Below are 13021 nucleotides of genomic sequence, written 5' to 3' on the forward strand. Positions count from 1 at the left end.
TTATTCAGTTTCTTTGTAAAAGTTTAGTTGTTGGGTCAAATGTTGAGAATAATCTAGTTATCATTTTCAGTTAATATGTATTTTTCTTTTTTTTATATTTTTCTTTTTTTTATTTGGTTTTAGATTAGTTATAAAGAATAATTTTGTTATGTTTATTATGATTGTAGCTGTTGTTATTATTAATATTATGTTTCATAAAATAGGAGATATTTGTGGAATCAAGATGCACATAAAATGTATTTTTTATTTGACAGTTAAATGTTTTTTTTAAACTAGCTTCTTTCATTAAGAGTATTCGATGTTTACTATATTTTGGTTTAAGAGACCATTACTTTCTTTCAGTCACTTAATGTTTATTAGTTTTATGTTTTTATTCATTTAATGAATGATTTTATATTAATTCTTTCTATAGTGATTGGTATGAATCTGTGGTTTATTCCACAGATTTCTGAACATTGTCCGAAAAATACTCCTGGGTTTTTGGTTATTAGGCTAATTTGATTAAGTCGCCCTGGGATTGCGTCTATTTTTACTCCTATTGATGGAATTGTTCAAGAGTGGATTACGTCAGATGATGATACAATTATTCGGATTTGTGTTGAGAATGGGATAATTATTCGGTTATCTACTTCAATTAGTCGAAATGATGATAAGTCATTTTTTGGTTTTATATATGATTCAAATTCTATTTTCTTGGAGTCTGAGTATTCATAAGATCAGTATCATTGATGTCCAATTGTTTTAATAGTAATTGATGGTTTAATTACTTCTTCTATTAGATATAAGGTTTTAATTGATGGGATAGCGATAAAAATTAAAATGATTGCTGGCATTGTTCAGATTGTTTCTATTATTTGATTTTCTGTTAATATGTTATTTGATAATTTATTTTTTGTTATTGTTGCTATTATAATTGTTACTGTTACTGTAATGGATAATAGAATTATTACGGTGTGATCATGGAAATTTAATAGTTGTTCTATAATTGGTCTGGCTCTATTTATTATGTTAAATTTTATTCATGGCAATTTTCTGCCACTCTTAGAATGGCTTAGACACTAGTGGTAATTCATTAAATGAGTGTTCGGGGGGTGGTGTAATTGAAAATCATTCAATTGAGGATGATTTATTGTTTTTAAAAATTGTAATTCGTTTGAATGCTATAGCTTCTCATATAATAAATATGAATATTATGATTCTGATTATTGAAATTAATGATCCTATGGATGAAATTATGTTTCATGTCATGTAGTTATCTGGATAATCTGAATATCGTCGTGGTATCCCTGCTAGACCTAAAAAGTGTTGTGGGAAGAATGTTATGTTTACTCCTAAAAATATGGTTGAAAATTGAATTTTTAATCATTTTTTATTTATTCTTATACCTGTTATTAGTGGGAATCAGTGAATGATTCTTGCTATAATGGCGAATACTGCTCCTATTGATAGTACATAATGAAAGTGGGCTACAACATAGTATGTATCGTGTAAAATTACGTCAATTGAAGAGTTAGCTAGAATTACTCCTGTTAATCCTCCAATAGTAAATAGAAATACAAATCCTATAGATCAAATCATTTGGGGTGATTTTTTTTTTGTTATTCCTTGTATTGTGGCCATTCATCTGAAGATTTTAATTCCTGTTGGTACTGCAATAATTATGGTTGCAGAGGTGAAGTATGCTCGTGTGTCAATATCTATACCTACAGTAAATATGTGGTGTGCTCATAAAATAAATCCTAGAATACCAATTGCTAGCATTGCATAAATTATTCCTAGATGACCGAATGTTATTATTTGTCCTCTTTCATTAGTAATAATGTGGGAGATTAATCCGAATCCTGGAAGGATTAAAATATATACTTCTGGATGTCCAAAGAATCAGAATAAGTGTTGATATAGGATTGGGTCTCCACCTCCTGTGGGGTCGAAAAATGAGGTATTAAAGTTTCGGTCTGTTAATAGTATTGTGATTGCTCCAGCTAGTACTGGTAATGATACTAGTAGTAGAACTGCTGTAATTAGGACTGATCAACAGAGAAGGGGTATTTTTTCTATAGTTATTCCTTTTGGTCGTATATTTATTGTTGTTGAAATAAAATTAATTGCTCCTATGATTGATCTTAATCCTGCGATGTGAAGAGAAAAAATAGTTAAGTCTACTGAAGGTCCTGAATGTGCAATTTGGGCTGAGAGAGGAGGGTAAACAGTTCATCCTGTTCCTGATCCTGAGCCCACAATTGATCTTGCAATTAAAAGTGTAATTGATGGTGGTAATAATCAAAATCTTATGTTATTTATTCGTGGAAATGCCATGTCTGGTGCACCAATTATTATAGGGACTAGTCAGTTTCCAAATCCCCCAATTATAATTGGTATTACCATAAAGAAAATTATAATGAATGCGTGTGATGTTACGATGGTGTTATAAATTTGGTCATTTTTAATTATTGATCCTGGTTGTATTAATTCTAATCGAATAATTATTCTTCTTATTGTTCCAAGTAATCTAGCTCAGAGCCCAAAAATAAAATAGAGAGTTCCGATATCTTTGTGATTTGTTGAAAATATTCATTTATTCATTGAGAATGGGATGGCTGATTTAGGTGATAGATTGTAAATTTATTTAAGGTTTTAAACCTCTCATTATTTGTCTTGTATTCAATTATGATTCTATATTGCAAATATAGAGGTGCGTTACTTGCTAAGGCTTATTTATAATAATAATTTTAACTTTGAAGGTTAATAGTTTTTTTAACTTAAATCCTTCTTTTTAGTTTAATTTAAAAATTATTATTATTGGAATTCTTATTAAATTTAAGATAATTGGGATAATTGATTCTTTTTTTATTATTTTTTTTTATTTTTTATTTATTTGATTTGGTTATTGTAGGGATTATTATGTTTAAGTATATGTATGTTGACATAATTGATGAAATTAGTATAATTAATGGAATTATTGGTGCTATACAAATTGTTGATTTTATAATTATTCATTTTATTAAAAATCCTGTAGTTGATTGTATACCTCTTATTGATAATGATGAAATTATTAGGGATGTTTTTGTTAAATTTGTTTGAGTATTAATTTGGTTTAGAAAATTGATGTTATTTTTCTTGAATGTGTTTATCATGGTTAAGTTGATTATGGTATGCATAATTAATAGAAGAGTAAATTGTTGTTTTGAAATTATTAATGAAAAGATTATTACTGGTGAATTTGAAATTGATGAATATGCTATTAATTTTTTTAGTGATGTTTGTTTTATTCCTGAGATTGGTGCTATGATTATCGATATAATTATTGATGTTATTATTAGTTTAATTCTGGTTATTTGGGTTGCAATAATTGTAGGAATGATTTTTTGTATAGTTATCATTATTATACATATTTCTCATCTTATTATTTGTATGATTCTTGGTACTCATAGGTGGAATGGGATTATACCTATTTTTATCAAAATTCTCATTATTATTAAAATTCTTTCATTAATGGGGCAGTTAATGATAGCATTAATAATTATTGAGGTTATTATAATTGATGATGATATTCTTTGAATAATTAAATATTTTATAGATTGTTCATTTATTTTATTTATTTTTTTTAAAAGGGGTAGAAAAGAAATTAAATTGATTTCTATAGATATTCATGAGAATATTATTCTGTTGGAGGATATTGTTATAATAATTCTTACGGTTATTGTTGTGATAAATATTATTTTTGATAAATTTATTTTAATTAAAAAGAGAATTTATTCATCGATGGGGTATGAAGCCATAAGCTTAATTTAGCTTATCTTTTTGTAAAAGGATGTGTGATGCATTAAGAATTTTGATTTCTTTAGTTTCAGTTTAATTCTAGATTTTACAATTTAGCATGAGTGAGGTTTCACTTAATTTACTTCATCAAAGTAATCCTTTAATCAGGCATCTTGCTTGATATAAAAATCCATTGTTTTTTTCCTTTTTTTTTTTTTATATATATCATTTTTTTTATACGGTACATTATTTGCTTATTTGGTTTTTTTTTAATTTTTTTGCAATTTTTGTGTTTAATTTCTCAACAAAAATTTTTTCATTATAATAAGATATTTATATAATATCATTCAATTGATTAATTATTATGTTACAAAAATAAAAAAGATAGTTATATTATAATATATATATTATATATAGTAATATATTTACTTAAATATAGCTATTTCTCCCTTTAATTAATCTTATTAAATATAATATTTTAATAATATTAATATTATTTAAATATATAAAAATATAAATTTTTTTCATTGTTTTCATAAGTTTTTTTTCATTGTACCCAATTATAGATACCCATTTATAGTTAAACAAGTGATATATAATAATTATAGTGATATAACACCTTCTTTGTTTACCTCAATCTTGTTTTCGAAGGAAATTTTCTTTCTCTTTATTATAACTCAAGAAAAGCTGCATTTCACTTCAAATACAACCTGTTCTAATTATAACCAAATCAAGAACATAAAAGAATTTCTTCTGAGGCTTGTTATGGATTTTTCTATTCGGCACATTCATTACATGTCATACTCATATAATAAAATACTTTTGTGTGGAAAACAATATAAAAGTAGAATTTTATGATAATCTTAAATAAAAATTGAATAATTTTTATCTCACCTTAATGCACTTAAGTGTTATTGAAAGGGTTCTTACTTTTTAGTTAAATTATACATAATTAACTGGCTTTTGTAGAAGTGGATTTTATGATAAAAATAACATGTTATTTTTCTTTTTGTAGTTGCTAATGACAAAGTTCCAGAAATGGCAACAAGGCCATCATTTTTATCCACTTTTGGAATGGCAACAGATCAGGGAAGTAAGCTTGGTTTAGGCAGGAATAGATCTGTTATTTGTTTTTATTCTTCATATCAGGTAATTTTATTTTTATTAATACATTTATTCTTTCTTATTATATTGTAACAATTTTTGATCAGCTTGGTCTTATAAGACTACTTTATAATATAATTATAAACTTTCCTTATATGATTTATGAACTAACCCAAACTTTAGCCTGATGTAGTTGTACAAGTTAGTATATCACTTCTCGGGCTCTTGGCTAAGATCAAAGTGTACAAGTTAGTATCAGGATAAATTTTTTCCTGTACTTTAACCAACATGTCTGGCGTAATGGAAGCAACAAATGTTTCAGCCCTATGCCTCAAATCAGATTGATCAGAAGGTAGCAGAGACACATACACAAGATCCTTTATAAAACTCCAAAGGAAAAATCATATGGAGTCAGATCAGATGAATTTTGAGGCCATCACAAACTAGCCGTACTACTCATTTGGTACATGCCAACTGACTGATCCAATGGGTGGGGAAAACATCTTTCAACCAATCCATACAGACTTATGCGACTGAAGAAGTGCACTATCTTGTTGCCAAATAAAACTCTGATCCATTTTGCAGTTAAGAAAAGGCCATGTAAACAACATACCCAAAGAAGCAATTTCTTTTATACTTTCCATTAGGATATTGCATAGAAAATATTTAATTTTCGAGAGTCCCTTTCACATTGTAGGAGTTAATAGGAATTTTCTGATCCCCAGATACAACATTTTTTGTTTTAACTTTTCCACTAAGATTAGATATTGACTAATCACACAGTATGACCCAGAAAGTCGTCATCTTCATGCATACATTTTGATTGAGAAGTCGGCACACACAGCTTGTAGGATTTAAAGCCCGTAACTGCTGTAAACGATATGGATACATATGTTAACATTTAAAACATTCCACAGTAATTAACAGCATTGCTAGTTCCTGGTTTGCCTTCGTAACAGGTTTTTTAGGACTATGGAGGAAAGACTTCCTAATTAGTTCAATATTTTCTTCAGATATCCTTAGTTGTCCTGAACTCTTCCCTTTACACTGATGTCCGGTCATTTCAAAATGATTATGCCATTGACAAATGTTATTGTCACTTAAAGGATCACAATTAAACTGTCTACATAATGCACTTTGAACTGTAACTATAGATTCACATTTAGCAAACTGCAAAACAAAGAAGGCTTTCTGTTCAGAAGTTGCCATCTTTACTAGTAGTACTGTCAAGTGGAAACATAGGGAATCAATCTATGACCGTGCTATACACAACTAAAACTATAATTTTTTTCTTTTTCATTTTAGTCATAAATCAACATTGTACACCTCATCCAACAGATATGAGAGTGGGTTGAAAAGTTTCCAGCATGACAAAGAAAACAACAGTTTTTTGGATTTTTTCAATAAGATCTCCACAAAGAATGTTCTCCACTCTTCGTAAAACTGTATGCTAATGCAGTTATACCAGTCTTATAATGCGATTCATGGAGCTCCTCAAAATACCCATTTATAGCATCAGCGACAACCTCATTGCTCTCAAATTGTTGTCCACCAAGCCATTTTTTGAGATTAGGAAATAGGTGATAGTCACTGGGTGCTAATCTGGCAATTAAGGCACTAGGGAAAGTAATTGAAACTTCAGTTCATTGATTTTAGCCATTGCGATAATTGATGAATGTCCTGGTGCATTGTCATGGTGAAATGAATTTTTTCCTGCTAGATATGGTTATTTTCTTTTTACTTTGTTTATTGTCATTGCAATTACTGAAGTGTGAGCTGGAAACAGAGCATTGTCTTAATGGAAAAGCACTTTTTTTTATCAAATCCAGTCATTTTCCTTAATTCCATCACTGAGATACTGCAGTAACGTTTCATATTTATTATTTCACCCTTTTTAGGATAATCAATGAAAATTATTCCATGTGCATTTACAAAAAAATAGTTGCCATAATTTTTTGCTTTCGCTTTTTTTTTTTGGAGCAGGTTGACTTTTGCAAACTCATTTTTTGATTGATGTTTTGTCTTGGGAGTGTAGTAATGAACACAAGTCTCATCAACAGTCACAAATCAACATAAAATTTCCTCTGGATTGCGCCGAAAGAGCTTGAGACAATTGTTTAAAATGTTTTTTCGGCGCTGTTTTTGGTTGGATGTGAGGAGACACAGCACCCATCTAGAGCACAGCTTGTTCATGCAAAATACTGTGCATGCGTTCTGTTGACATGCTTACAGTCTCTGCTAACTCATTCACTGTCACTTGTTGATCTGCCAAAACAATTTATTACACTTCTATCATTTCTGGCATAGTCACTTCAGAAGGGCAGTCACCATGTGGTTCATCACTAGTACGTTTCGACCTATTTTAAACTTTGCAACCCAGTATTTAATTGTTGCCTTTGAGAAGAGTTATTGTATTTAATTCAAGAAGAGAAGAGTTTCCCAATGTCATATCAAGCTCTTTAATTTCCTTTGCTTTTTTTTGTCTTCAGTCATTTGACTGGTTTGATGCAGCTCTCCAAGATTCCCTATCTAATGCTAGTCGTTTCATTTCGGTATACCCCCTACATCCTACATCCCTAACAATTTGTTTTACATATTCCAAACGTTGCCTGCCTACACAATTTTTTCCTTCTACCTGTCCTTCCAATATTAAAGCGACTATTCCAGGATGCCTTAGTATGTGGCCTATAAGTCAGCCTCTTCTTTTAACCATATTTTTCCAAATGCTTCTTTCTTCATCTATTTGCCGCAACACCTCTTCATTTGTCACTTTTTCCACCCATCTGATTTTTAACATTCTCCTATAGCACCGCATTTCAAAAGCTTCTAATCTTTTCTTCTCAGATACTCCGATCGTCCAAGTTTCACTTCCATATAAAGCGACACACCAAACATATACTTTCAAAAATGTTTTCCTGACATTTAAATTAATTTTTGATGTAAATAAATTATATTTCTGACTGAAGGCTCATTTCGCTTGTGCTATTCAGCATTTTATATTGCTCCTGCTGCATCCATCTTTAGTAATTCTACTTCCCGAATAACAAAATTTTTCTACCTCCATAATCTTTTCTCCTCCTATTTTCACATTCAGTGGTCCATCTTTGTTATTTCTACTACATTTCATTACTTTTGTTTTTTCTTGTTTATTTTCATGCGATAGTTCTTGTGTAGGACTTCATCTATGCCGTTCATTGTTTCTTCTAAATCCTTTTTACTCTCGGCTAGAATTACTATATCATCAGCAAATCGTAGCATCTTTATCTTTTCACCTTGTACTGTTACTCCGAATCTAAATTGTTCTTTAACGTCATTAACTGCTAGATCCATGTAAAGATTAAAAAGTAACGGAGATAGGAAACATCCTTGTCGGACTCCCTTTCTTATTACGGCTTCTTTCTTATGTTCTTCAATTATTACTGTTGCTGTTTGGTTCCTGTACATGTTAGCAATTGTTCTTCTATCTCTGTATTTGAACTCTAATTTTCTTAAAATGCTGAGCATTTTATTCCAGTCTATGTTATCGAATGCCTTTTCTAGGTCTATAAATTCCAAGTATGTTGGCTTGTTTTTCTTTAATCTTCCTTCTACTATTAATCTGAGACCTAAAATTGCTTCCCTTGTCCCTATACTTTTCCTGAAACCAAATTGGTCTTCTCCTAACACTTCTTCCACTCTCCTCTCAATTCTTCTGCTCCTTTGCTTTTAAGTTTTTAAAAAATGTGTTTAATTACTGCTTGAATTTCCAGGTTTTCCATTTTCCAAAAAACACCCTAATTCTTCACTTTAACAGACTGTTAATATTCTGTTTGAAATAACTTGAAAGTATACTAATGCCATCTCCGTGTGAGGTTGGAAACTTTTCACTCCATCCTCGTGTATTTAATTTTATATATGTTATGGTAATTTTAAATAGAAATTCAAATCAAACTTAAGGTAAAAAATATTCTTTCATTTATTTTAAAACTTAGCACTTGCTGATCAGGTCTATTAACTGCTTACCTAGTTAGCAGTCAGTTTAAGGTACTTTGTCCTGTTAGTTGAAAGTATTTTAATTGGATAAATTAAAGCACCAGTTATTTTTTAACTATCTGTATCATACATTTCTCCACTAATTTCTTTTGTGAGTCATCTGGAGTTTGATGCTGTTTGCCATTTCCTTCTGTTCTGTATTAATATTTTACTTCAACATAAATACTCATCCTGTATTCTAAGTGATCCATTTTATATATTCCAATCTTTGTCTTTCTCTACAGTTTTTACTGTCCACACATCCCTACTACTAAATTAATTAAAATTCATCATAATGTTTCCAAGTCACAATTTATAATTAATTTAATAAATTATATTCGTCTGTGTGAATTTTCTATACAGTACCTACTTACTTTTTAACTTGTTTTAGAACTCTGTTCCATCTTCAGAAAATCACTTGCTGAAGGTCGTCATCACATCAAGATAAAATGAAAAATGAAAAAAACAAACACATGTATACACACAAAGTCATAACATAATCAGTAATGCATAAAACTAAGCTAAACACGACATGTGCATACTGTCATCTATCTAGTGACTGAAGAATTATTGTATTGCAGCCACTGCTATTGTCTGTTGCTATCCTCTGATTTTATCACTGTCCTGTAAATCGAATTGGAGTGGAAGTTTAAATAATCATTCAATATATAAATTATTTTTATGTGCTTTATAAATTTCATATTCCTTTAGCCCTTCAGTGTATCTACCTTTCTTACATATATGCAGTGGTAGGAAATTGGTTTTGAAATCAGAGTATTTATGACTACGGTCCATAATGTGGCTTACATAGTTAGATTTATTGGAAACAACATTGTGGTTTGGCAGATGTTCTTTGAACTGTTTTATAAAATGTCTTCTTGTCTGGCCTATATAAAAACATTTACAAGCATTACATTTAATCTTGTAAATCCCTGATACAAGTATACACTTTATCAACTGTATACGTGTTTTGTTTTTAGGTTTTAGCAGTCTCTCTCATTGTTAGTGATATGTAAAGAAATTCTTATAATTAATTTCATAAATGCATTGGTTAGGATGCTAAGTGGAATTTCACCATATTCTGTTCATCTGAATGTTTCTTTAATTTTCACTTTTGGCGGTTTTTCCATATATTTCTTGAGAATTTTGTCTATAATGGAACTGTTTTAACCATTTGTTACGGCTATATGATTCATTGAATCTAGCTCATTTTGTAATCAATATCATTGAATAGAACTGTTACAAGTCTGTGAATAAAGCTATTATAGGCTGCCATTTTTTGAGAAAATGGGTGGTGGGAATCTGCATGGACTGTAGCATCTGTTGTGAGCTTTCTGAGATTGTATATTGTAATTCATTCAATCTAGTTACTGTGAAGTCTAGAAAATTTAACGTCTTGTGTTATACCATTTCAAGGGTTAATTGAATTTGATTATTAATATTATTCATATAATTCTTTAAATTTTCTATTTGCTGAATGGTCTTATTAAATATGATAAAGTATCGTCCATATAATGAGAGTAAGTTATTGTGTTCTAATGATCTATTTTTCCAGATAACAGATATTTATTTTCAAATTCCTTTAAATAAATATCCACCAATAATTCTGATTGTGGTGATCCCATTGTTAGTTGTTCCTTCTGGATGTAAAATAGTTCTGACTAGAGTAAAACTTCAGTAACAATATCACTTTATTAACGGCATGAGGGCCCAATATTTTACCCTCCACTAGTTAATTTTGCAGGATGGCTATGGTTTCTTTGTTGGTAACATTAGTATAAACGTTAACTATGTGGAAAAATGCAATCTTGTAGGTGGCCTGTAATATAATGTCTGTTACTCAATAATTAAGATCATTACAATACTTAACAATGGTTATGTTTGAAATCAGTGCTATTCTTTATGATGGTTGTCAAGGTGTTAACTGTTTTGTATCCTGGAGCCATTGTGACATTTATAAAGTGTTTATTAGGTACTTCTTTTTTATTGATCTTTGAAATACCCTAAACCAGGGCACTTGAGCATTGATAGGCTTCAATCTGTGTCTTATGGTATTACTAAATAGGCGAGTGCAATTTTTGATGGTCTTATTCAGGGCTTTAACATTCATTAGTAGGATCTTTAGATTAGTATTTGATGCTAGTAGATTTCTTTTTGCATAAAGTCTTCCTTGTTTGTACTAATTCTCTTCATGTGTGCATTAATTGTTGTATGCAACAACAACAATTGTTGTTGCATAAACTGGGATAGCTTTATTTTAGGGGCAGAGTACACAAGTCAATGGGGTTTGTATCTAAATTCCAAATTTTATTCAGTCTTATTATGATGTTAACATATAAATAATTTTGTTTAAGATAAAATACAAGGTCTGTTCGGAAAGAAATGTCACCAAATCTGCAATATGAAAAAAACATTTACTTTTATAATAATAAGAATAATAATAATTAAAATTAAATTAATTAACTAAATTAATAATATGAATAATTAAAATTCTTCAAAATATTGTCCTGCGTTGATACATCCTTGACAGTGGGATTAACAATCTGAGAAGGCATTCTGGAAGGCCTGTTCAGGAAGTGTGTTTAAAGCCACTTCACAAGCTGATTTCACATCGTTAATTATTCTGTAATGATATACTTGCAGGGAGAATTTCAAACGGGGAAACAAAAAGAACTCTGCAGGAGCAAAGTCAGGACTGTAGGATGGCTGGGGCAGTGTTGCCATGTTAGATTTGGCCAGGTAGGATTTTAGCAGCTGTTCATGGTGAAGGTAGTGTGGGCTGCCGTGTTGTTACGATAAAGTTTCTAATCGCTGCTGATGTCTGTTCTGACACGCTGGATCCTTGCTCTCAGTCTCTTGAGGACTTCTATGTAAAATTTATAGTTAACAGTTGCCCCGGGAAATATAAACTCACAGGGGACGATCCTCCTGATGTCATAAAACACAATGAGCATGGTGTTGATCTTTAATTTGCTCATTTGAGCCTTCTTGGGGTAAGGGGACGCCGAGGTGTGCCACTTCACACTTTGCCTCTTCATTTCAGGGTCATACTGGAATATCCACGTTTCATCACCTGTGATAACATTGTCCAAAAAGTGAGGGTCATTTTCATACTTTTCCAAAACGTCTTGACAAATTTTCGCTTGGTGAGATTTTTGGTCGTCAGTCAAAGTTCTTGGGACAAGCTTCGTGCACACTTTTCTTATGTGCAAATCGTTGGTCATAATCTCATGGATGTAGTTTTTAGAATATTTAACATATCGGTCATTAAACAAACACCCATTTGACAATCTGTTTGCAAATGTTCTTTCATACGAGTCACATTTTCGTTGTTTGAGGAGGTTGATGGGTGTCCAGTGCGGGCTTCGTTGTCGACTTCACGTCCTTTCTAAAACACCTTGTGCCATCTGTAGCTTTGCCTTTGTGATAAACACTCATCCCTGAAGACCTGTTGAGCCATTGGAAAAGTTTCTGCTGCAGACTTGCCGAGTTTCACACAAAACTTGATCGCGTGTCTTTGTTGCAGCGAGTGCTGCATTACAACTTGTACAAGAGACGAAAAAGAGGTTTATAAAATCACCCGTCCTTCACCTCGTAGAGCTCAGAGACAACTGAGCAAGCACTGGCTCGGTAGTTGACTTAAATCACCATTGATCCTGGTGGATGATAGAGTGCACTGCAACATAGTCGCTTCACAATAAAAGTATGACATTACTTTCTGGACAGACCTTGTATATCCCTCCCATACATTTTAATGATGTATAAATTATGTAAAAATCAGTTGTTTAACAGCTGATCTTTAAGTCAAAAGGTTCAGCTGTTTAGTATAAGTTTATTGCTGTTATACAAATTTGAATACTAAACACTGGATACTGATGTAATTTGGTGGTTGGGGTTCAGTTAATCACACATCTCAGGAAATATCACCTGAGTCTGTACAAGACTATACATCATTCCATGTCATACATATCATTCTCATCACATTAGGTCATGAAGGGGTTGCTTATTGTTCACTAGTTGATCAGATTGCAACATAAACATTACAAAAAATTAAAAAAAAAAATTTTTTCCACAAGTGCTGGTTTTAATGTTCTCAATATTTTTATATCTTTTAAAGAAATATTTTAATATTTATTTATATATAATA

The 13021-nt window shown here is 30.9% G+C and overlaps 1 protein-coding gene and 2 pseudogenes across 1 annotated transcript in view; 1 reads left to right on the forward strand and 2 right to left on the reverse strand.

The window, feature by feature from the left end:
• Positions 1-13021, forward strand: part of Lamtor3 (Late endosomal/lysosomal adaptor, MAPK and MTOR activator 3) — a 44618-nt gene that overhangs the window by 31223 nt on the left and 374 nt on the right. The window contains exon 4 of the mRNA XM_075355764.1: positions 4775-4908. Within this exon, the coding sequence (XP_075211879.1) occupies positions 4775-4908 (134 nt within the window). The remainder of the gene's footprint in view (positions 1-4774; positions 4909-13021) is intronic.
• On the reverse strand, positions 201-1001 carry LOC142318488 (cytochrome c oxidase subunit 2-like; annotated as a pseudogene).
• On the reverse strand, positions 1861-2553 carry LOC142318489 (cytochrome c oxidase subunit 1-like; annotated as a pseudogene).

Source organism: Lycorma delicatula, chromosome 1 (assembly GCF_047948215.1).
Source record: "Lycorma delicatula isolate Av1 chromosome 1, ASM4794821v1, whole genome shotgun sequence".
Taxonomy (NCBI): Eukaryota; Metazoa; Arthropoda; class Insecta; order Hemiptera; family Fulgoridae; genus Lycorma; species Lycorma delicatula.